The sequence below is a fragment of the Vulpes vulpes genome, chromosome 16 (assembly GCF_048418805.1).
Source record: "Vulpes vulpes isolate BD-2025 chromosome 16, VulVul3, whole genome shotgun sequence".
Classification (NCBI taxonomy): Eukaryota; Metazoa; Chordata; class Mammalia; order Carnivora; family Canidae; genus Vulpes; species Vulpes vulpes.
This window is the reverse complement of record NC_132795.1, coordinates 45,949,863-45,974,425: the sequence shown is the minus strand read 5'-3', so window position 1 is coordinate 45,974,425 and position 24,563 is coordinate 45,949,863. Positions and strand designations below refer to the sequence as shown.

Below are 24,563 nucleotides of genomic sequence, written 5' to 3'. Positions count from 1 at the left end.
TACTACAAATGGAAAGTAGTTTATGTTGTTAATTTATGAACTTTTGCTATCATATTAAATAACCTCAAGTAAATAACCTCTTTAAATTTTTATTTTATTTTACCACATAAATTTGGAAGCAGCCAAATTGCTCAATAACAAATAATTAAACTTTTGACATTTATTTGTCCTTGGTGGCAACAAATTATACAGCCTAGTAAAGAATTAGAACAAGGCTTTAATAAAATATTAAACATGAAGTAGAAATAAGAATTTGTCTCCTAACAGTATGTGCCAGTACCAGTGAAACTATTTCAAACACACACAATACAAATACACATAATGATATTCAATGCCTTGATACCACATGGTCAGTATCATCACCACCATCATCACCACTATCAGTAACTATAAATAGTAATTAATTGATTTTAAATAGAAAAAAAAATAACAATCATAATAGTGATGACAAAAACAAGAAAGCCAAAGGTTATTAAATGGTTATCTTAAGTTGGAATGGTTCTATGCACTTACATGTATAATCTTAATACTTAAGAAACTTATTAACCCTCTTAAGAAATATTTAAAACACAGAGATAGAAACATTCACACAATGGAAATTCCTTCCTTTATAAGGATAACACAGTTAAATCTTAAGACTCATTAGACTGGTCAAATCTTTTGTAGTATTTCTATCATCACGTCTTTACCTATTCTTAGTGTCTAAGAGCTTGCCTTATAATAATTACTATAAAATACAAGTTTTTTGTTTGTTTCTATGTTTTCCAAATTTAAATTTGTTGAAGAAGAAAGAGAATAAAAGGTATCCCAGTAGCGGTTTATATTCTTTTTTGTTAAAGCTCAGTATTTTATTTTTTGCTTATATTGTTTTTTGTATTATGCTTTTGGCCTATGACGGTGGTAAATCTTACTGCTCCTCCACCTTGTCCTCCTCCTCCTCCTCATCCTCCTCTTCCTCTTCTTTATCTCCTTCCTCTTCCTTCACTTCCTCTTTCTTCTTTTCCTTGTCTTCTTCCTTCACCTCCTGTAACTTTTCTGGCTGTACCTCAACTACTTCAGAGGCAAACATTATCTCTTCTTCCAACAATATATTTGGAAACCGAGACTGTATTATTAAAACAACTGTGATACATATTGTAAAACACAGCATTCTCAGAAAGAAAATAAATAAGCACAGTGGATCACACACAATTGGCCGGGGAACTTCCCATCTGGGGTACCAAAATCGATAATCTGTAAATAAAGAAGCAGGACTGAAAGCTGGATTTCACATAAAGTAGTTAAGTTGTCCAAGAAATAAAGGACAGCAATACATACATACGGATTGGTCACGATCTGCGTTACCTAAAAAGAAAAAGAAAGTCCATAAGGAATTACGTGAAATTCCTTCTTTCTCTAGAGATAAGATTATTTTTCTAAAAATAATGACAGCATTCTCCCAGTCCTCAGGTATCCTGCTGCCATCTTTGATGGGCCCCTTGCAACCAGTAGCCCATCATAAAATACAGTATATTCTCTTTCAGTAAAAGTCAGCCTCGTCTGCTAGAGAAAACAGAAATATAGGAACGAGGACATGTTGATCCCATTACTAAGTCACCTTGTAGGACGCACTTCACTTCTGTCCATTAAAGATTCTTTCCAGCTTCAATATCCTAGGGTCTTATAGCATCTCTTACTTACATCTTTCTTCCTACCAGATCACTCCAAATTAATATTCTGATTTACCTCACTTTACTCTTTAATTCTTATTTTCAGGAGCTTTTACTTGCCCTTCACTTCCTAGAGGGCAAAGCTAAGTCTGGAGCCTGGTCCTGTTCCTGCTCTCCAGCCCGATGCTATCGTAATACCTGCCAGGAAATACATTTCCTTTCCTCCACATGCTGGGTGGGGAAGATCAGACCATCCTCCCCGGTGCGGTCAGGAGGGAGGCCAGAGGACAAATGCGTCCTTACCCACAGGGAACCCCACGGCAACCAGAGGCTTTGTCTTGCGAGAAAATTCAGAGGTCATTCTTCAGACCATGCTAGAGGTGAACTGACCTGTTGGATCTTTGAGGATATTTGAGCCTTTTGTGCCTGGTCTTATTTTACTTCATATTTTATGCAAGGATTTCTACTTTAGCCCTCCTTAAAAAAAAAATCTTTTACCTCATTGTCTGCATTTTCTCTACTTCATTCCATGTATGTGTATCAACTTAGTTGAGCAATGATGTAAATAGCAAGTTTCTTCTTTGTGTTTTCCTTCGTTTGTCATCACTATTCTTCACTGATTACACTCTTCTTTTACTTTTGCACTTGATTGGATATTTAAGTACATTTAAATATACTTACATCTCTACTGTTTGATTTATCAGCTTTCAATATTTTTTGGCCCCTGGCTATGGAAATTAAGCACATTTTTCTCTCTCTCTCTTCTTTTCCCCAATTTTATTAATTATATCATTTACATATTGCTAAAATTTATTATATTTACATTTTGTTTTGTAACTGTAGCCTTCAGAAGTTAGTCTTTGTCTATTAAGTCTCAATGCTTATGGATAGTTTTTTTCAGAGCAGTTTTTCATTTTCCATTCATCTCTTCTTTTTGGTGAAAGCCAACCTCTTGCTTTGTGAGAATTATGTGCCACAAATTTGTGTTTCCACAATATTCGCCTATCTGCTTGTACTTGAATAATAAGTTTGGCTGAATTTACATAAGCATTAAGGACAATATGGGAATTACTCCACTATCTCTTGACACTGACTGTTATTGTGGAAAAGTCTGACACCAGCCAAAGTGTGCAGGACTGCCAACTGCCCACGCAGCACTCTACCCCACTGGTGTCAAGTTGATTCTGCGTTGCAGACCTGAAGCCGGAGCGAACTCCCTTTCTGTGAATCCCTTCCTCTGAATAGCTTCAAGTTAGAGTTTGCCAAAAACAGGAAAGCAAGTGAAATTTGGGAGATTTAAGAGAAGTGGAAACCATTATTCTTCAGGGGTGAGTGGTCGCCAGACACAGAGGGGCAGAGACACAGGCAGAGGGAGAATCAGGCTCCCTGCGGGGACACCCCCCCCCAATGTGGGCCGATCCCCGGGACCCCAGGGTCACAACCTGAGCCAAAAGCAGACGCTCAACCACCGAGCCCCCCAGGAGTCCCTGGTATGGATGTTTTTATGTTTATTTTCTTTATCTTACTGCATAGAAGATCTGTGCATTTGTCAAATCTGCTACATTGAGTACAAATTACTCCTTGTTTATAAGGCCTTCTTGACAGAGATCCTCTACAAAAAAGCAAAAAACAGTTAGTTAGAAATTTTTAGTTAGGTTATAAAGGAGATTTAACTAAGAAAATGGACTCTAGGAAGTACTGATATTAGAGATATAATCTTCTCCTTTTATCCCCAAAGAAAATAGACCCTTCTGAAATGAATTCCCATGTCCTTGAAACAAAGTCTCTAATTTAAATGAGTGAGTTTTAAAGCTACTTTCATTTTAGTTCGTAGCAAAATTTTCCTTCCACAATGATGTTACAGAATGGTTTATAATTAATTGCTTTCTCCTTGGTACAAATGTATTAAAAGTTCTAGAGAAATGATATATTAATTTTCTGAAGACTATGCAAAATCCTGAAATGCCTATTGTCCCAAAGACCCAGCTGCATGACTTACTAGAGGTCTGCCCTAAAAATATGTAAATTGAAAAACATGCAAATAAATTTAAATGGGATTTTACAAATTTCGTTTAATCTGTTGTACAAAACAGAAGAAAGACGTGAGAAATTATTATTATATCAATTGCCCAGAGCTACATAAGAAAAAAAGGCCAAAGTAGATACAAATTGGGAAGCTTATATGAAGGATTTAGGTTAAGGAAGAAGGAAAACAAACAGGGAAATTATAATTTTGAGTGAAAAAAGGGTCATTAATCCTGGTCATTTAAATAGGAATGCTTATTTGCTCAGTGTGTAGTTGGAAACTCTAAAAACTAATGTTAGGTACATAAACCCCTGGTTAGGTCACTCTGGGCCATTTGGAAGGAGGGTGAACACTAAGAAATAAATATTCACAAACTTGCATATCAAATTTCTGAGTCATATTGTATCTAGAATGACTTTGGAAAGGCAAAAAAATTTATCTATATATCTATATCAAAATAAATAAATACACATCACGTGAGAATACAATGGGTCCTCTTTTCCAAAGATTTGAATTTCATATCACTATTTATATCATATAGTCAGAAATGCCAGACTAATACTCTCATGCACACCGATCTTCCTCTTGTTCTGAGTCTGTAAGAAGTTTAACCTAAATGGGGCCCCTGGGGGGCTCAGTGGCTGAGCACCTGCCTTCAGCTCAGGGTGTGACCCAGGGTCCTGGGGGATCGAGTCCCCCGCCGGGCTCCCTGCAGGGAGGCTGCTTCTCCCTCTGCCTGTGTCTCTGCCTCTCTCTGTGTCTCTCATGAATAAATAACATCTTTTTTAAAAAAGTTTAACCTAAATCAAGTTAACTCTGAATCTACAGTACAATTCCACACCTGTAATTGGAATTATTGGGCTGGATGAGGAGAAAACAACAGTTAAGCACCTATAACCAGCAATGTCCATTGACATTTCACAGCCACCCTGGCAGTACCTGAAGACACAGACAAATTTCTCTATTTTTAGAGAAATGGGCATTTTAGGCATTTGCTTTTTCCAAGAAGCAGCCCAGTGGTTTGCTGAGACCAAGTCAAGAGTGAACAGTCCTCTAGAACATTCTCTAGACTCATCTCTGTCCATACATTCAGTGTATTACCACCTGGAGGACGTGTGTCCAGGTCCTGGATAAGGATGTGTTACCTGGTAGGCCTCGTGGGCAACTATACCCATGTCCAAACCCAAGTCCATTAGAAGACCATTATTCACATTTTACAATAGAGCTATACTGTTTCAGACAGAACACAATCCCGGTGGTGACTGAAACTGTCTCTGCCTACGCTAGACTCATACCTGCCACCAGCTTGCTCGTGAAGGAGGTAATCCAGCTCCATGGATTGACAATCTGTAGGCAAATTCTTCTCTTCAAAGTTTTCCCTGTGCAAACCCATCTCGTCTAAACATTGTCCAAAGAACAAGGGCAGAGCACATCAGATAGATGCTCTGATAGATTTTCTTTCCCATCATCAATATTTATTGAGCATTTACAGTGCACTAGCACAATAGAACATACAGAAAACATTGTCCCTGCTCTTGAGGAGCTTACACTCTAAAAGAAAATAAATTACATCTCTTTTAAAATGGTATTTTTGTTTGGTGTTTTCTGCAAGGTACTGAGGAAACAGTCTGTAGGGTGAGCTTTGGGAATAACTTAGCCCCATCATTATTTAAAGAGAGGAAGAGGAAGGATTTTAAAGGCAGACAATGACAGACCATTCAGGAAGGGTAGGGCTCCATGTCACACACCCAGAATAACCAGAGCACCTGAAGCAGCTCCCTGCACTGTCACTACTTCCATATACCATTGAGGAAAACCACAGCACTGGCTTCTGGCTCATGTCCGAACATCTGTAGGTTTCCCAAGAAGACTTAAAGATCTATCCCAGTGGGCTGGAGAAAAATACAATGTGGTGAGCATCAAGGAAGATTATCTTTTAACAATCCTACCTGGCTCCCCATCTGATACAGCTCCTGTATCTGTCTTTGCTAAAACCCCATGACTACTTCCTGGACCTATTTAATATCAAGGAAAGCATGAATCCTGTTTTTTGTTTTTTGTTTTGTTTTTTTTTTTTTTTTTTTGCTTCAAATTATCCCTGTATGTGCAAAGCACCTTACATTAAAAATATTTTTTTATAAAGATTGATGTCTTTATTTTAGACAGAGAACACAAGCTGGGGGAGGGGAGAGGGAAAGGGAGAGAATCTCCAACAGACTCCCCACTGAGCACAGCAACCGACACAGGGCCTATGACCCAGAGATCGTGACCTGAACGGAAACCAAGAGTTGGATACTTAACCGACTAAGACACTAAGGTGCCCCAAAGCTACCTTATTTTTTATTGCTTTTGGTAAAACTCAGTCACATCTCCTTCCTTCACTTTCACATCTTGCACCTATAGGTCTAGGGACCACAGTTAAATACCAGTAAAGCTCCTTTGAGATGGATATTATTTAGCTGCACCATCTTCTAATTCTCCCCAAGATACCATCTTCCTTCATTTTTTTCCTTTTTTTTTTAATAAAGATTTTATTTATTTATTCATGAGAGACACAGAGAGAGAGACCATCAGAGACACAGGCAGAGGGAGAAGCAGGCTCCGTGCAGGGAGCCCGACGTGGGACTTGATCCCGGGTCTCCAGGATCAGACCCTGGGCTGAAGGCAGTGCTAAACTGCTGAGCCACCTGGGCTGCCCAAAATATTTATTTATTCTAGAGAGTGAGAGAGCATGTGTGCAGGTGACAGGAGAGGCAGAGGGAGGGAATCTTCAAGCAGACCCCTCGCTGAGCATGGACCCCAATATGAGGCTGGATCCCATGACACGGAGGTCATGATCCCAGTTGAAATCAAGATCCTGACCCTTAAGGACTGAACCACCCAGCTGTCCCTCCTCTCTCCCATTACTTAATAAATGACCTGCAAATCCTGTTACTCATTGCCTTCTGAAAATGTCTTATATATTTTTCTGATCTCAATCCAGATATCCTTTGTTGATGTTATGTAAAAGCAGTGCATGTACAATACTTTAAGGAGATGGTGGAAAGGAGGAAGCAGAAAGGGGCAACCTTAAAGGGGAAAAATGTCTCCATCCTCCACTTTCCCTCTGTCTCCCCAAAGATAGCTTCTGTTTAACAGTTCATGATTTCCACCAGAAGCAAGTTTTTTGTTTTTTTTTTTAATAAAAGTTTCTCAGTACTTCTCTATATGATAGACTCCTAGCTGTCAAGCTAAATATCTCTAAAAATACAGGAATAACAGTATTTTAGCTTGGTACATTGATGGCTAGCCTTGCTGAGTTTCCCAACTTCCCTTGCAACTTCCATGTGGCCACGTGATCCATTTTACATCGGAAACAGCAGTTTATGCACATCAATTCCCACTTTAAGAAACGGCCATGCACCCACACGTTTCTCTTCCCTGACTGTGAGCCTAAGCTAGCCCTTACGTGCCACCTGGACTTGATCTGCGGACAAAGATCCTGCCTTCCAGGAGTGGGGAGGCAGCGAAAAGTGTCCCTGAATGAACAGTGGCGCAGAGCTACCCACTTCACTGGACTCTTACTGACTCCACTTCTCTCTTACTGAATCACTCAATTTTCTGGTAGGACTAGCTGCTATAACAAAAAGACCCAATCTTACTTATTATTGTTCTGCATCTTACTTTTTCATCTTAACAAGTGAGACTGGTACATAAAGACCAGTATTTTTCATGGTTACACAATAATGCATTGTAAATTGATTGCTCAGTCTGCTATTACTGGAGTCATTAGTTTTTTAAATTTTTTTATTTTATTTATTTTATTTTTTTATGATAGTCACACAGAGAGAGAGAGAGAGAGGCAGAGACATAGGCAGAGGGATAAGCAGGCTCCATGCACTGGGAGCCCGACGTGGGATTCTATCCTGGGTCTCCAGGATCGCGCCCTGGGCCAAAGGCAGGCGCCAAACCACTGCATCACCCAGGGATCCCTCATTAGTTTTTTTTTTTTTAATTTGTTTCATGCTATTAAAACATGCTAAGATGGGTATTCTCGTATATATATCTTGGCCAGTTTTCATGAAGATATTAATAAGATATAATTCTGATAAGGAGATTACAAGATCAAAAGGTAAGTATAGCTTAAATTTCGTTATTCTGTCCTATTCAGGAAAATTGTACCAATTTATTGCCCCATCGCACGTGCAGAGTATCAGTTATGCTTTTCTATGCTTGTCTCAGACAGATGAGTGAAAAGTAGTAACTTATTTTTGTTTTTACTTGAATTACTTCAATTATGAGATTGAATATCTCTTCATAGGATTAATGACTTTTTTCTCTTCAGTAAATGACGTCTTCATATCTTTTGCAAATTATTCTTTTGGGTTCTCTTTTTCTTTATTGTTTGTATGAATTCTTTGTAAATTAAGGAGATGAACTCTGTCATATATTCCACAAATATATTTTCCAGTATATTATTTTTTCTTTGGCTATATCTATGGTATTTCTTTAGCCACAAATTCATTTTAAATTTTTATATAATCAAGTGAATATATACTTCTTGATTTTTATGTTCTGCTTGGTGAAGCAACTTAACATCAACAAACACTGGTATTTCCTTTGCTCAGAAAATAACATGGTCTTTGCTTAGATTCTGCTTCTCTGGCTATTGTTTCAAGAATTCCCTCAGAGAGAAAACCAAAGTAAATATAGAGTTCTCAGTAAGTCCTTTTCTATTTGCAAAGATCATAGCTCTGCATTGGTTATTTTGTAATGACTAAAAGCAATATTCTTATATGTTTTGCCTGGTCTTTATAGTCATTTTCATCAGGAGACTAATTCTTATACTAGATTACATAATATCCAAAAGCAAAGTGGATCAAATATTTAAAAGTTAAAAACATAAAGAATTACTGGAAAAAAATGTTGAATAATAATACTTTGAGAAGCCTTGCTTGAGGATGACACACACTTCAAAACCTATGGAAAAAAAATACTGGTACTTTTTCTAATAACAAAATAATTCTTTTTGCAAAATTATATTATAAATAAAGTCAAAGTGAAACATCAAACTGGGAAAATATTTATAAATGACATTGCATGAAAGAATGAATTTTCTTGCTACCTGAACACTCTTACAATTACAAAAAAAAAAAAAAAAAAAAAAAATCCAACAACTTAAGAGAAAAATCGTGAATGTATAGAAACAGGTCCCTGAAACTTACAAAACGATATCTAAACTCATGTAAAATAGGAGATTAAAATTAAAAATATACTGAACTCATAGCAGAATGTTTGAAAATATATTATGTTAGTAAGAGAACTGAAAAGCAATCATATGAGAGGTCATGTGTTAATGTAAAGAATTGTTATTAGAAAAGTAGTATAACTAAGGGGCACCCGGGTGGTGCAGTTGATTAAGCCTCCAACTCTTGGTTTCAGCTCAGGTCATGATCTCAGGATAGTGGGATGGAGCCCTCCATCAGGCTCTGCGCTCAGTACCAAGTCTGCAAGAGTTTCTCTCTCCCTCTCCCTCTGCCCTCACCTCCCCACAACACACTCTATAAAAAATAGAGTATAAAAATAAATAAACGTTTAAAAAAAACAGTATGACTAAGATGAATAGATAGTACTAGCTATCCAAATTAAAAGTATATATCCTCTTTAACCTAGTAATTCCATGACTATAAGATCATGTTAGTATGATACTAACTCATGTGAGAACCACAGGTCTACCTGGATAATTATTACTTGAGATAAAGCTAATAAAATATTCTAAATGTACATGAAAAGGAGAGCACTGTTTATTATTTTATTTTTAAAAATTTTTTTAAAGATTTATTTTATTTTATAGAGAAAGAAAGAGAGCATGGGGGAGAGGGGCAGAAAGAGAAGAAGAAACCGCTGAACCACCCGGGGATCCCCTTAAAGTGTTCTTTTCAAAACAGAGATAAGATTATGTCACTCACTTGCTTTAGAACTTTCCATTGGCTTGGCCACTACTTGAAATAAATTCCAAAGTCTTAACACGGCCTATGGTATGTTGTTTGGTGAGGCTGTTGCCTAATTTTCTACCTCAGCTCCTACCTCTAATCAGTTATTCATTTCTTAAACATGCTTAACGCATTCTAAGCTCAAAGGTTTTTTTTATACATGCTCTTCTATCTGAAATATTTAGTCATTATCACACCAAATGCCACTTTCTCTTACAACTACCCTATCTCTATTCCATACTTGTTATTCCCAATATGCCTATCTTGCTTTAAGTATTATAGCATATTTTGTTACCTACTTAAATATTATTTATTTATTGTTTGTCTCCCTTCCAAGACTACAAACTAAATAGGGTCACCCATTTTTGGTCTTGTTGGTAGACATAGATCAATGCCTTGTACAGAGTTGCTGAGTGCATAAATGAAGATAGTGCCCCAGAGGAACCTCCTTCCTCTCTTACATCAGTACCAGGTTCTCTGAATTTTCAATACCAGTCAACAGTTAACTTTGAAAAGTTTCAGTACAAAGGTATTGTTCCGATGCTTTCAGTTTGTAGGAATGAAAGGAGGCCTAAAAAGTTTTATGTCTACATCCTGAACTTGTTTTGCATGACTACGTTCAAGGTCACAAAACTTCTATCACGGAAAGGATTTCTGAGGCTAATTTGATTGACATCATAGTTCTCTTATTTTCCCTATCCAGAGGAATACAATCAGTAATCAGTAATCGATGGGATTTGTTTTTTCTTTGTGGTTTAGTCCCAGAGCATTTTATTTGGCAGAAATTCTTTTTTTTTTAATAAATTTATATTGTTTTTTTAAATTTTTATTTATTTATGATAGTCATACAGAGAGAGAGAGAGAGAGAGAGGCAGAGACACAGGCAGAGGGAGAAGCAGGCTCCCTGCAGGGAGCCCGATGTGGGATTCGATTCCGGGTCTCCAGGATCGCGCCCTGGGCCAAAGGCAGGCGCCAAACCGCTGCGCCACCCAGGGATCCCTGGCAGAAATTCTTAATCCTAGTATGTAGTCAATTTTTTACTGTTTTCCTGGGATCCCTGGGTGGCGCAGCGGTTTAGCGCCTGCCTTTGGCCCAGGGCGCGATCCTGGAGACCCGGGATCGAATCCCACGTCAGGCTCCCGGTGCATGGAGCCTGCTTCTCCCTCTGCCTGTGTCTCTGTCTCTCTCTCTCTCTGTGTGACTATCCTAAAAAAATTAAAAAAAAAAAAGATTTAATTTTTTACTGTTTTCCTGACATGGTGATTAGGATATTTTCTCATTTGGTTGCACATTAAAAAAAAAAATTTATTTATTTATTCATGAGAGACAGAGAGAGAGAGAGAGAGACAGAGACACACCAGAGGGAGAAGCAGGTTCCATGTCGGGAGCCCGACGCGGGACTCGATCCTAGGACTCCAAGATCACGCCCTGGGCCAAAGGCAGATGCTCAATCGCTGAGCCACCCAGGCGTCCCTGATTGGACATTTTAATAATATTACTGACAGTATCATCTTGACCTATAAGAAAACTTCAGACTTTCCAACAAAATTCTTCAGAGATGGAGGCTATTCTGGAAGGTAGTTATTTCCTGTCATAGGAAGGTATTCAGGTGTAAGGTAAATAATCACATGGTAAGTAAGTGGAAAGAATTCAATTTTCTTCAAAAGAAGACTCCTGAAGTACTCTTGCCAATTTGAGATATTTGGATTTTTTATATGAGACTAGCCTCAAATAGTAACACAACTTGCAAAGGATGGTCAATTAAGTGTCTTTCAGTTACAAAGCTGATGCACTCCTAAAACAACTCTCACAACATACATTTCAACACATCTAACCTTATTTTTCTTTGACTTTTATTATAAATATGGAAATAAACTATTTTGGAAAATAATTTAAATTCTATGCTACTTAGGCTAGATATTGTGAAATGACACTAAAGTTAAAATTCTTTTAGGCAGTAATACTTGGCTAGTTTGTATGTTAAATCAATATACCCAATAGAACTGAAAATATTTCAATTTAAAATCCTTAATATCTTATATTTAGTTCTTTTACAGTTCACAAAGGCTACATTGAAAGACTATATAGAAGACTATATTGAAAGTTAGGAAAAGTTAACCTTGAAAAATTCCCAATTTATTTTTACATTCTTTTTAAAATTTAAGGTAACTTACCCTGGTGCATAGTTGCATATGAAAATTACTGCATATCTAATATGTCCAATCTTTGTACATGGAGTTACGGCACAACCAATTTTGTAAGATGTGTCCCAAACAACCTAAAATACAATTTTCCAAAAAACCCCAAATTTGATTCTAAACATTTACTCAGTCATACTATAAACTATAATATATTCAATTCACAAAGAACCTTTAACCAAACAATTTAAGGAATATGAAGTATTCTTTATTTGGATGCAAGTAGAGAATTGTCACAGATTTCGGGAAGCATTTCCCAAATTGTATTTAGAGAAATATTTGGCAGTTTCTGCCTTAGGATAAAGAGTTTGAGAAACACTGATCCAAAGAATTTTGGAGCCAAAGGAAGGCACACTTGCTGAATCAGTTTCCAAACTCCTGTTAAAGCTAAGAGCTCTAGGTTATTGGGAGAGAGGAAGGGGAAAAAGAAAGGAGAAAAAGATTTGGAAGCCTGGAAGTTGTAACTAGAAAGGAGAAAAATGACATCAAGATTATAAAAGAGAAGGATAAGCAATACAAAAATAAAGGTAGTTGAATGCAATTAGCATTTTTCTTTTTTGTTGAGGAAATTCCATTATAAAATAAAATAAGCGTCTGGACCTGCAATTTTAAAAAAAATGAATAAAAAAGCTGGTTTCTATAAAAAGAAAAACAGGTCTTGAATTGGAGTGGCAATATAATAATCATTAAAGATATTCCAGAAAATTCTCTGTATGGCTTTAGTATTTCTAATACTTCCACATAAAACAGTACTTGTATTGTCTTGTTGACATCTGTGGAAGAGAAAAACAGTTTCTGGTTTCCTTTTCTCTTTATTCCAACCTTCAGTAGTTTTAAAAGTGTGATTCTTAAAGAAATAGAGTGATACAGTAAAAGAATAGAGAATAGAATGTCTGCAACAGTTGAAATGGAGTTAAGCAGGTCAAATATGGGAAAACAAAAAGGTCTAGGATACCAAAATTAAAGAGTAAAAATTACCAGAGGAATTGATCATGAAGTAGACTTGGTTAATTTACTGGGATTATTAAAATCATATTCAGTAGACTTGGTTAATTTACTGGGATTATTAAAATCATATTAAGGAATCTGGCTTTGATATGAGTAAAACAATGGAGAGCCACTATAACTTCCCAGAAGAACTAATCAAATGTCTTGAAACACAACTCATTCAATGGAATTTGAACACAAGATTTCAGTATGAAGAAGATCACAAGATTTTAAGTTCTGCATAAAATATGACATCATAGTCTATTGATTGAAAAATAATCATCTTTTAAATCAGCTTGGAAGTTCATCCAATAATTTCTTGATTCCTGATAACAAGTATTTATAGAAGACCAAAATGCTTTGTTCTTGCCGTGAATAAGACAAGCTCTCTGTACCAGTGGAGTATCATATATAAATAGGTGATTATAAATAATATGTGAAATAATAAGTGTATGTAGAGGAAATAACAAGTGGCTCAGTATTGTTGGAGTATAAAGTGTAAAGGTGGATTGTTAGGAGACAGGAAAATAATGCTATTAATTTTCACGTAAAATGTTTTAATCAGTTATATCATAGTATGTGTACTAATCTGTGCAAAAAATATCAAATCTTTTACTTATGTTTATAATTTAAAAATAATTTTTATTTTCTGGTTTCTTCCTTTTCCAGAATGTGTTACTTTTAGAATAGCACCTATCATTTCTGGGTATAGAGATGAAATTTATTACATTTATTTACTTTAAAGATTTTATTTATTTATTCATGAGAGACACAGAGAGAGGCAGAGACACAGGCAGAGGGAGAAGCAGGCTCCCTGCGGGGAGCCCGATGCGGACTCCATCACGACCCCAGGATCACGACCTGAGCTGAAAGTAGATGCTCTACTCCTGAGCCAGCCAGGGACCCTGAGATTTATTACATTTAAAGGAATGGTTTAACTGTATGCCTCATGTAATACATGGAATCATAGACATTTTGAAGATCTAGGACTGATTAGAATTTTGATTCCATTAGAGGTAATAACTTTGCCATTTAAGTTTATTTATAATATTGAAACATAATAAAAAGCTTGGTAGTAAAGTAATTAAGGAGTCTATTGAATTAATATAAATATTAGATACCTGTTTATAATGAGAACAGTCACTAGAGCAACTGTCATTTTCAAAATGGTACTTTTTTCTCTCTTCATACCAACTTCTGATAGCAATACTTGCAGTGAATTCATTTTCAGGTCCAATCCATATATTTTCACCAATACCATTAAATTTAGGATGGGCCATTTTTAGTTCATCTAAGTGAGTATTATGTTCAGGCACACATTTTTTCCCCCATGCTCTAGCAGTCCGTGACAAAGCTACATCCCAAGTCTGAAAAAAAAGAATGCAAAAAGTAAAGAAAACAAATTAATAATAATTTATTATTATTAAAACGGCGCCCCGGGGCCCATGTTTTTTTTTCTGAACTATTTTCCTTGAGTTCTTATTTGATTTAAGGAAAACAATTCTAACTTTGTGCTTATGGGTCTTGTTTGTGGAATTTCCATGGGAGAAAATGTTTTTGATTAATCATAAATGAAGTAACTATTTCCTGAGGCAAAGGACTATCTATATAATTGTAATTTAAAAATCAGATTGCTAGATGATGCAAATGGTTATAATACTCTTACATGTAGTCTTCAGAATATACACTTCTAATCTTATTCCTTTTATACAGAGTAATATAATAATTTAAAATATTCATCTAAAACCGTTTATTGAATACTAAGTATATGTAAACTATTGTAATGTGGGGAATAAAATGCAAAGTCATGAATAAATTTTGTCTTCTATAGTTTATAAATATAAAATTTTAATACATAGTGGTACTTGGTAAATACTCTAAAAGAGGCACATGTAAAGTTCTATGGATAGTCTCAGAAATGTAAAAAAAAAAAAAAAAAAAAAAAAATCACAAGATACTGTTCCCTGGCTAGCTATCTGGAAATATCCAGAAAAGTGTAATTTTATCATTATTTAGACTCATTAAGTTCACTGTTTACTTAAGGACAAGAACAAAAATACACATAGATAAATCAGCAAAATAGTTGTAAAATCAACATGCTTTGTACATGTTACAGTGTATCTGAAAACCAATACTAAGATTTTCTTGGCATTTTCTCAATTTCATAGATTACACATAATTATAGAATATTAGAAAATAAATATCCCTTTAGAATACTAATCGTTAAAAAAATAACTTTTGTATACATGTCTCTCTCTATACACATACAAACAAGACCTAAATGGGCATGTTTTAGGTCGGGATTGCATGATTCAGTCTTTGCAGCCCTGCAATCAGACCACACACGAGGTAGTCGGCCTCCACTTGGCAGTTTTCCCCTGGAGACTGTCCATTCGGCCCAGACTTCACAAGGTCAACAGCAGCATTCAGGGGCGGCGGTTAGTAAACGTCCCAGCCCAGCCTCAACGACCTTTACGTGGATTTAGACCCATGCGGAAAGCGCGGTCCCGGCGATCCATCAGCCTCAGGGTAGCAGCCCCGGGGTCAGGGTCGTGGGGCCGCGGGGGTGGGGGGGCGCGAGCTGGACGTGGTTCTGCCTTAGAGCCTCGCCCCGGGGCCCAGGTTAGAGCCTCACCACGAAGCACTAAGAGCCTCACCATGAAGCGCAAGTTAGAGCCTCGGGGGAGGACGTTGCCCCGGAGCTCATTGTGCAGGTTCACGTACTCATTGATAAAGTATACGTCCTCTTCGTGAGGCAGCTTCGCGTCCAGACGGGAAGGCAGCAGCAGCAGCCCCAGCGCCCAGAGCCACACGGTCAGGAGGCCCCCTCGCCTCGGCAGCAGCGACCGGCCGCGCCAACACCACGGCGGGGGCCTCAGGGCCTCCATGGTCCGCCGGGCGAGCAGGCCACTGCGCATGCGCCCGGGCCGCCTCTGCGCTTGCGCCTGCCCATGGGCCCCACGACGCATGCGCTCGCCGGGTTCTGTCCGAGGGGCCGAGGGAGCGGCGGAAACGGAAGTCAAGGGTCGGTGATCCGGTGTGCAGCGCTGTGTCTGCGGAGCTGCGGGAGGAGGGCGGGGAGGCCGGGTGTGCAGAGCTGGGAGAGGGAGGCGGGGAGGCCGGGTGTGCAGGCCTACGAGAGAGGTAAGGGACTACAGGCCTTTCACTCATGTAGGTAACTATTATCCCGAGTTGACTTCTGGCGCCACATGACCTGTCATCGTTTGTCGATGAGCCACTGGTACCCTGGATGTCGACTGCTGCGTAAGGAACGTGCCTGAGGAACCTGTGAATCCCGCAGTGGGGTGAGCGGAGCATCATTCCTCTGTGATATGGATAAAAGTTGTTGATCTTATTCTTTTCTTCCCTCTTGAGTTGAAAATTTAGTGTAGGACGCATCCTTTATTATCCTCATGAACAAAAGTATTTCCCCTTTAATTTGGGCTTCCTCCCTGAGATTTTCTCTCAGCGTTTTAATAATCTTTTGTGAGGAACCATAGAATAAATGGAAGAGTGGGAGGCTCAGCTTTTAGAATCATCAAATTCTGGTAAGATTAAAGTAGTTCTCTTTCATCTCATCAGCACTGTATAGATAGCTTGGATAGCAGAATTCGTCATCCCCGACGACTTGTCTTATTCACGGTCTCATCTAGGTAAGAATTAGGTTTTTGGGTTTTTTGTTTTTTAAATTTCTGTCAGGCAAAGTGGCTAATGTCTTAGTGGGTTTTGGTTTGGTCTTTTTGCCTTCAAACATTTTGCTAAAGAAAACTTACCATCAGAAATGCAAGTCCATCAAATGCATTGCCATCAAGAAATGCACAAAGTAAAAGCACATGGTCGTTTTGGGGTACATGTTCACATATAAAATTGTGCTTATTAGCATTAAAGGGGTATTTGAAATCACTAACACTGGGATAGAATTTTGCTACAAAGAAAGCATTGCAACTGGTTGGTTAAAATATTTTTTTAAAAAGTGCTTGAAAAAATCATGGGGCTCCTGGGTGGCTCAGTCAGTTCACCTGCCTTGGGCTCAGGTCGTGAGCTCAAGGATCCTGGGATAGAGCCTGGAGTGGGGGTTCCCTGCTGCGGGGCAGTCTGCGTCTCCCTCTGTCTCCCCCACCGCCCCCTCCCACTCTTTCAAATGAAATATTTTTAAAAATATTATGAGGTATAGAGGCACTTGGGTGGCTCAGTGGGTTAAGCCTCTGAGTCTTCGTTTTTGCTCAGGTCATGATCTCAGGTGGTGAGATCTAGCCTCATCTGGAGCTCCCTACTCAGTGGGGAGTCTGCTTGAGATTCTCTTCCTCTCCCTCTCCCTCTCCCCCTCCTAGCTTGTGCTCCCACCCTTTCTCTCTAAAATAAATCAATAAATCTTCAAAAAAAATTATGATGTACACAATTGAAAGCAGTAGAGCTCACAAGATAATTTCATTCATGGCATCAGACTTTTAATAAATACTTATTACCAGGCAATGTGTTAGATAGTTGAGAGAGACCTAGACTCTGCTTCCAAATAGACTGTAGTTTAGAGAACTAGCAAACTGCTAACTCTTATACCATGTGATAAAAACAACCAAAATGCTATTGAGCATGTATGGGACAGTGAACACCCCTTTTAAGGACCATGGAAGCCTTTCTAGAGAATGTGACCTCAAGAAAGTGAAGCGTACAGGTGACAGAGCAGACTCTAAACAAAAAAGAAAAAAGGATGTGAATATGCCAGGAGATCTGAAAAGGTTAAAAGGTGTTTTAGCACCAGCAGAGCATATTATAGGGATGATGGTGGCAAGTGGTATAAGATGGAATTCCTTTATTATGTTTGTACTGTTAGATTCTGAAAATTGCTGTATCAAAGCACAAGGTAAATAGTATAATGCAATCTTAGGAAGAAATTTTAATTCCATTGCTGGACACCACACTTAGTCATAAGTATTTCTTTAGGACCTCCCATGTGTCTCAGTCCATGAGAGGTGTTAGTCTATCTACATAAAGCTTTTAGTTAAAGGTGACATAGACAAGTCATCAAATAATGCAGAGTAGCACATGCTATTTTTAAAAAGAGTTTATTTTTTTTGAGAAAGAGAAAGCGAGCATGAGCAGGGGGAGGGGCAGAAAGAGAGGGAGAAGGAGAAACGGGTTCCATACTGAGTGTGGAGCCGGACACTGGCTAGATCTCAGGACCCCGAGATCATGACCCCAGCTGAAGTCAGATGCTCAACCTACTAAGCCACCTTGATGCCCCAGTGCATCGATGCCCTCGATGCCCTATTTCTAGTTTATATTAAAAATTCTTATGTGTCAGGCACTACTTATTTTATTTTTGATTTTTTTACTGCAGTAAAATACACATTAATATGAAATTTACCATTTTAACCATTTTTAGTGTAAAATTCAGTGGCAGTTGCATTCACAGTATTGTAGAATTGTCACGACTGTTTGCATAAGTGACACCATTGTAAATGCTTGGAAAATATTAACTCATTTAAATCATAAACACCTTAAGAAACAGACACTATGATTATCTCTGTTTTACAGATGGAAAACTCAGAAAAAGAAGTCACATAATTTGTCTAAAGTCACCAGCTAGTATGAGGTAGAGCTAGTTTTTGAACCCAAGTGACTAAAATGGAAGTACACAGAAAGAGCATGTGAAGGCATCTGGTTTGGTTTGTGTAGGAAGAGGTTGGATTTGCTGAAAAGGTTCTGCAAATATTCAGTTCTTGAGATATGTCACTGAATTGGTCCACGTCATGTACTTCATAAAGAAACATTTAAAATGCATTACTTTGTAAAATATATTTATTTATTTTTAAAAGATTTTATTTATTTATTCATGAGAGACACAGAGAGAAGCAGAGACACGGGCAGAGGGAGAAGCAGGCCTCATGCAGGGAGCTTGACGTGGGACTCGATCCCGGGTCTTCAGGATCAGGCCCTGGGCTGAAGGCGGCGCTAAACCGCTGAGCCACCTGGGCTGCCCTCGTCAAGTATATTTAAAAAAAATTTTTTTTTAAAGAAGCATGTAATATTTGAGGATTATTTAATCATTGTTTAACTTTTTATGTATTAAAAATCATAGATTCTATGTCAGTACTGTAGGGCCCAAGAGCAGGCTGCCTCAAGATGTGCCACTTTGGCATGAAGACTATTTTGAGTTAAAAAGCAATCAAAACCCAGCAGATTCAGGAAAAACTCTTTACCACCCCACAACTAGGAGGTATCTAAAAATAGTGTAGACAGAAGACTGCTCCAGGAAGAGAATTACTGCCATAGATTAGTAAGATTATCACATTATAATACGAACTAGTTTTAATGGAGAGGGAGGGACATAGCAAGGTCTCCTTGGGCAGTCTTCTATGTTGTCCCATTGTTCCTGAAAGGGCCAGCAAACATTTATCAAACATTGACTCTTTTTCATTGTCCTGCGAATTGCTTTCCTTCTCTTTGAGATCCCAGATTTCTGTCTCCTTCAGCTTAGTTCGGAATGACATATATACCTCATTTTGCTTGACTGTCTTTGGAATTTCCATATCTGTTTAGATTCCCCATACATGAAAAATTAAGTTTGTCTCCTCTTGAAAGACTATCCAGTGGGGAAAAAAACAATCTCTTCAATAAATGGTGCTTGGAAAATTGGGCAGCCACGTGCAAAAGAATGAAGCTGGACCATTCTCTTACACCATATACAAAGATAAAGTCAAGGGGGATCCCCAGGTGGCTCAGCGGCTTAGCGCCTGCCTTTGGCCCAGGGCACAATCCTGGAGTCCCGGGATCGAGTCCCACGTCGGGCTCCTGTCATGGAGCCTGCTTCTCCCTCTGCCTGTGTCTCTCTGCCTCTCTCTTTCTCTCTCTCTCTCTGTGTCTATCATAAATAAATAAATCTTAAAAAAAAAAAAAAAAAACAAAGATAAAGTCAAAATGGGAGAAAGTCAAAATGTGAGACAAGAATCCATCAAAATCCTAGAGGAGACCACAGGCAACACCCTGTTTGAACTTGGCCACAGCAACTTCTTGCAAGAGGCATCCAGGAAGGCAGGGGAAACAAAAGCAAAAATGAACTATTGGGACTTGATCAAGATAAAAAGCTTCTGCACAGCTAAAGAAACAGTCAACAAAACTAAAAGACAACCTACAGAATGGGAGACGGTATTTGCAAATGACCAATCAGATAAAGGGCTAGTTTCCAAGATCTATAAAATAACTTATCAAACTTAACGGCAAAGAAACAAACAATCCAATCATGAAATGGGCAAAAGCCATGAACAGAGATCTCACAGAGGAAGACCTAGACGTGGCCAACAAGCACATGAGAAAATGCTGTGCATCATTTGCCATCAGGGAAATACAAATCCAAACCACCATGAGATACCACCTCACACCAGTGAGAATGGGGAAAGTTAACAAGACGGGAAACAACAAATGTTGGAGAGGATGTGGAGAAAGGGAACCCTCTTGCACTGATGGTGGGAATGTGAACTGGTGCAGCCACTCTGGAAAACTGTGTGGAGGTTCCTCAAAGAGTTAAAAATAGATCTGCCTTACAACCCAGCAATTGCACTGCTGGGGATTTACCCCAAAGATACAGATGTAGGGAAACGCCGGGCACCTGCACCCCCATGTTTCTAGCAGCAATGTCCACAGTAGCTCCTGTGGAAGGAGCCTCGGTGTCCATCAACAGATGAATAAAGAAGATGTGGTCTATGTGTACAATGGAATATTCCTCAGCCATTAGAAACGACAAATACCCACCACTTGCTTCGACGTGGATGAACTGGAGGGTATTATGCTGAGTGAAGTAAGTCAATCAGAGAAGGACAAAAATTATATGGTTTTATTCATATGGGGAATGTAAAAAATAGTGAAAGGGATTAAAGGGGAAAGGAGAGAAATGAGTGGGAAATATCAGGGAGGGAGACAGAGCATTGGCAAGTGGCATTTGGCTTTCCTGAGGAAAAATGGGAATTGTACAGGGAGTGATGATTATGGGATTTGTTTTTTTCTTTTGCTGCCATGTATGAACTTGCATAGATTTAATTCCAGAATATATTACCTGGTTTTGACTAAGGCAACCATTACAAAATGATCATATGTCTTGCTGACAGGAAATTGCAGATTAATTATAGTTGTAAAGACACAAGTACAAACAAACAGCAGCAGTTGATTCTTACCATCTTCTTGGCATAAACCTCTCTTTAGCACTTATTTTTTTTAGTTTATTATTATGTCACCTCTTTCAGGTTCAATTTTTGTGTATTTAAAATATATATTGCTCTATGAGAAGTACACATAATACATGTAATTAAATGACACATGTATACTTTTGATTCACGTATAGGGTCACCAGCTTCTGGATTTGTTAGGGAATGCCCTGTTATTGTGTTTAGTGTGCTTTTCTATGTCCTGGAAAACTCCTCAGTCCCAGGCAAACCAGGACTGTTGACCACCCTACAATATATATATTTTTTTATGGTCGGGATGCATAATCAAAAAACTATAGAGACTACGGTTTAAACCATCTGTTCATGATCCTTCCCAGGGGGTAAGAATGAGATAAACCTGGCCCAGATAAGACTGATACATCTGATCACTTTACCTCCAAGTGATTAACCAAATTTGTGGAAATTTCAAACATAGCCTAGTAAGACGAGAGGATCCCCCCCAAAACAATGCACTGTTTAAATCCTGAGTTAACTGCCCTTAGTGATTTGAAAAGGCCAAACCCAGAGCAGTTTGTGTCGGAATTGCAAACTGAATGAAATAGGAGGGTTACTTAAGATCTCTCTTGTTTTTACAAGATCTTCTCAGAGTAAAAGAATTGCTAGTAATGTCAGGCCTCCCAACATGCCCTAGGAAGAGTCTGTTATTTATGATCATAGGAATAGAAAAGACAACCCCCTGACCCAGAAGTTTTTCTTCTTGCCAATGAGGGGACCCTACAAAATAAGGCCGAGGTAGGCACTTAACCCACCTAGCCTCCTCCATTCACAACTTCAGCAGAGAGAATTCTGCAAATAGAGACCCCCTTTTCTGAGAACTACAACTACGTGCGAGTTCCCACAATAGTGCTGATTTAAAATGCTGAGAAAGGGATCCCTGGGTGGCGCAGCGGTTTGGTGCCTGCCTTTGGCCCAGGGCGCGATCCTGGAGACCTGGGATTGAATCCCACATCGGGCTCCCAGTGCATGGAGCCTGCTTCTCCCTCTGCCTATGTCTCTGCCTCTCTCTCTTTCTCTCTCTGTGACTGTCATAAATAAATAAAAATTAAAAAAAAATAAAAAATAAATTAAAAAATGCTGAGAAATATTTCTTCAAAATCAGAGGATAGAATCCTATAAAAATTCATTTTTTATGTGTTCTGTAGAATTTAAGTTAATCTGATTTAAGGAAACATGCTTTTGGATGAATAAGGTGTCTGAAGAAGATAAGGAGGTGATTATATTAAAAATCAGAATATTTTAATTATTCATGAAAAAGTGTGATTTAAAAAAATCTTGTGAAGACAACACAATAGTAAAAAATACAAAGTGTATGTATATGTGTCAGTTTACCTTTAGCCTGTTTCAAACTGCAAGCTAAGGAGTAATGAATTATGGATTTGAATTTTTTTTAATATTTTATTTATTCATGATAGAGAGAGAGAGAGGCAGAGACATAGGCAGAGGGAGAAGCAGGCTCCATGCAGGGAGCCCGAAGTGGGATTCGATCCCTGGTCTCCAGGATCGCGCCCTGGGCCAAAGGCAGGTGCTAAACTGCTGCGCCACCCAGGGATCCCTGGATTTGAATTTTTACAGTGCAATAGTTAAAAAGCAATAGTTTACTAAAATTATAACAGTTCCACATACATGACGGCACATAGTGTGATGGTTAATTTTATGTGTCACTGTAGCTAGACTATGGTGGCAAGTGTTTGATGAAACACTAATCTAGCTTTTGCTGTGAAGGTGTTTAGATATTGTTAAATTTACCATCAGTTGACTTCAAGGCAGATTGCCCTCCATAATGCGGGTGGGCTGCATCTAATCAGTTGAAGGCATTTGGAGCAAAGACTGCCATTTCCTGAAGAAGGAAATCCGAATGCAAAATAGAAATGCCGCCTCATTTCCAAGACTGCAAACTCAAGGCTGCAACGGCAATTCTTACTTGAATCTCTACCTTGCCAGATGCAGACTTGCCAGCTTACAACTGTGTGAGCCAGTTCCTTAAAACCTCCTCTCTCTCTGTCTCTGTCTGTGTCTCTCTTTTTGTTGGTGCTTTTCTGGAGAATCCTGACTGATAAAAACAGATTTGAAATATAAAATCACTTGGCTTTTTTTTTTTTTTTTTTTTTAAAGAATAGCAACAATCATCCAGCTATTGTGGACATTCTTAGGCATTTGGCAATATAAACAAAACAACTCTTATTCATGAAAAAATACATTTAGGGGCACCTGGGGGGCTCCATCAGTTAAGTGTCCGACTCTTGTCCCTACTCAGGGTCATGAGATCAAGCCCTACGTCAGACCCTGTGCTGAGCATGGAGCCTGCTTAAGATTCTCTCCCTCTGCTCCTCCCCTGTTTGCTCTCTCTCTTATAAAAAAAACTCTGTTTAAAAATACATTTTAAGGGCAGCCTGAGTGGCTCAGTGGTTTAGCGCCGCCTTCAGCCCAGGGCCTGATCCTGGAGACCCAGGGTCGAGTCCCATGTCAGGCTCCCTGCATGGAGCCTGCTTCTCTCTCTGCCTGCGTCTCTACCTCTCTCTCTGTAGCTGTCATGACTAAATAAATCTTTAAAAAGTACATTTAAAATGGTTTTTAATATTTATAGCTGAGGAAGTTGGTGATTATTTTAGTTGAGAAGCAAAAGATCTACGTAGTTTAGCCCATGGAAGTCAACAATTCAACATAACTGATTGTTAAAACTGAATTGAATAATGTGGGTTTTTGTTTTTGTTTTTTGTCTTCAGATGAAAGAAATGCCAGAATTGGCTGGCTCTCTGGTTTGTAGAGGTGTTGACTATACTACAGTTGTATAGGTTTTAAAAGTCATACCATCTGTATCCTGTTATTTTATACACAGCACATTTTAAAATAAAATTTCCTAATAGAGGGGATGCCTGGGTGGCTCAGTGGTTTAGCACCTGCCTCGGCCCAGGGCGTGATCCTGGAGACCCGGGATCGAGTTCCGCGTTGGGCTCCCTGCATGGAGCCTGTTTCTCCCTCCTTATCTCTCTCTCTCATGAATAAATGAGTGAGGTCTTTAAGGAAAGAAGAAAAAAAAATCCCCTAAAAGAGCATACATTTACCTTTCAAAGATTTAAAATTTAATTGATTTCCCTTTTGGTTTAATCTGTTCCCATCCATTTCCTCAACTGTTGACATGACATTACACGATATCCGAAACTTTCCTTAATAATAACATTTTACCTCTGAATAATGTTGATGGTTTCCATAAAGGAACCTGTGGCATATAAGGAAAATATCCAGTATCTGAAATGTTCTTTATGTCTACTGTAACTAAAATACCAATCTAGAAAATTAGAGAATGAGACTCTATTTTTTTTTTTTTTGACATTTTATTTATTTATTTGACAGAGAGGGAGAGAGAGAGTGCGCACAAACAGGGGAGCGGTGGGCATGGGGGGAGAAGCAGCCCAGGGCCCTCAGCAGGGACCCGTTCAGGGCTCCGGCCCAGGCCCTGGGATCACCACCGAGCCAAGGCCTGAGCTTAACCTTAACCGGCTGAGCCACCCTGG

The 24,563-nt window shown here is 38.6% G+C and overlaps 1 protein-coding gene across 1 annotated transcript; it reads right to left on the bottom strand.

Annotated features, from left to right (window-relative positions):
- Positions 1 to 895: 895 nt before the first annotated feature.
- GLIPR1L2 (GLIPR1 like 2) lies at positions 896 to 15,720 on the bottom strand. The gene is made up of 6 exons (XM_026001673.2): positions 15,490 to 15,720; positions 13,954 to 14,199; positions 11,822 to 11,925; positions 3,176 to 3,261; positions 1,318 to 1,344; positions 896 to 1,233 (listed from the first exon to the last, which is right to left on the bottom strand). The coding sequence occupies exons 1-6, from the start codon at positions 15,718 to 15,720 to the stop codon at positions 908 to 910; spliced, it is 1,020 nt and encodes a 339-aa protein (XP_025857458.1). The 3' UTR covers positions 896 to 907.
- Between the last annotated feature and the right edge of the window lie 8,843 nt (positions 15,721 to 24,563).

Excerpts from the sequence above, each read along its gene's own strand:
- GLIPR1L2 (XM_026001673.2), bottom strand. The coding sequence starts at position 15,720 with ATGGAGGCCCTGAGGCCCCCGCCGTGGTGTTGGCGCGGCCGGTCGCTG. Across the intron at positions 11,926-13,953 it reads ACTGTTCTCATTATAAACAG|GTTGTTTGGGACACATCTTA; the intron begins GTATCTAATATT and ends ATTGTATTTTAG. Across the intron at positions 1,234-1,317 it reads AGATCGTGACCAATCCGTAT|ATTATCGATTTTGGTACCCC; the intron begins GTATGTATTGCT and ends CTTTATTTACAG.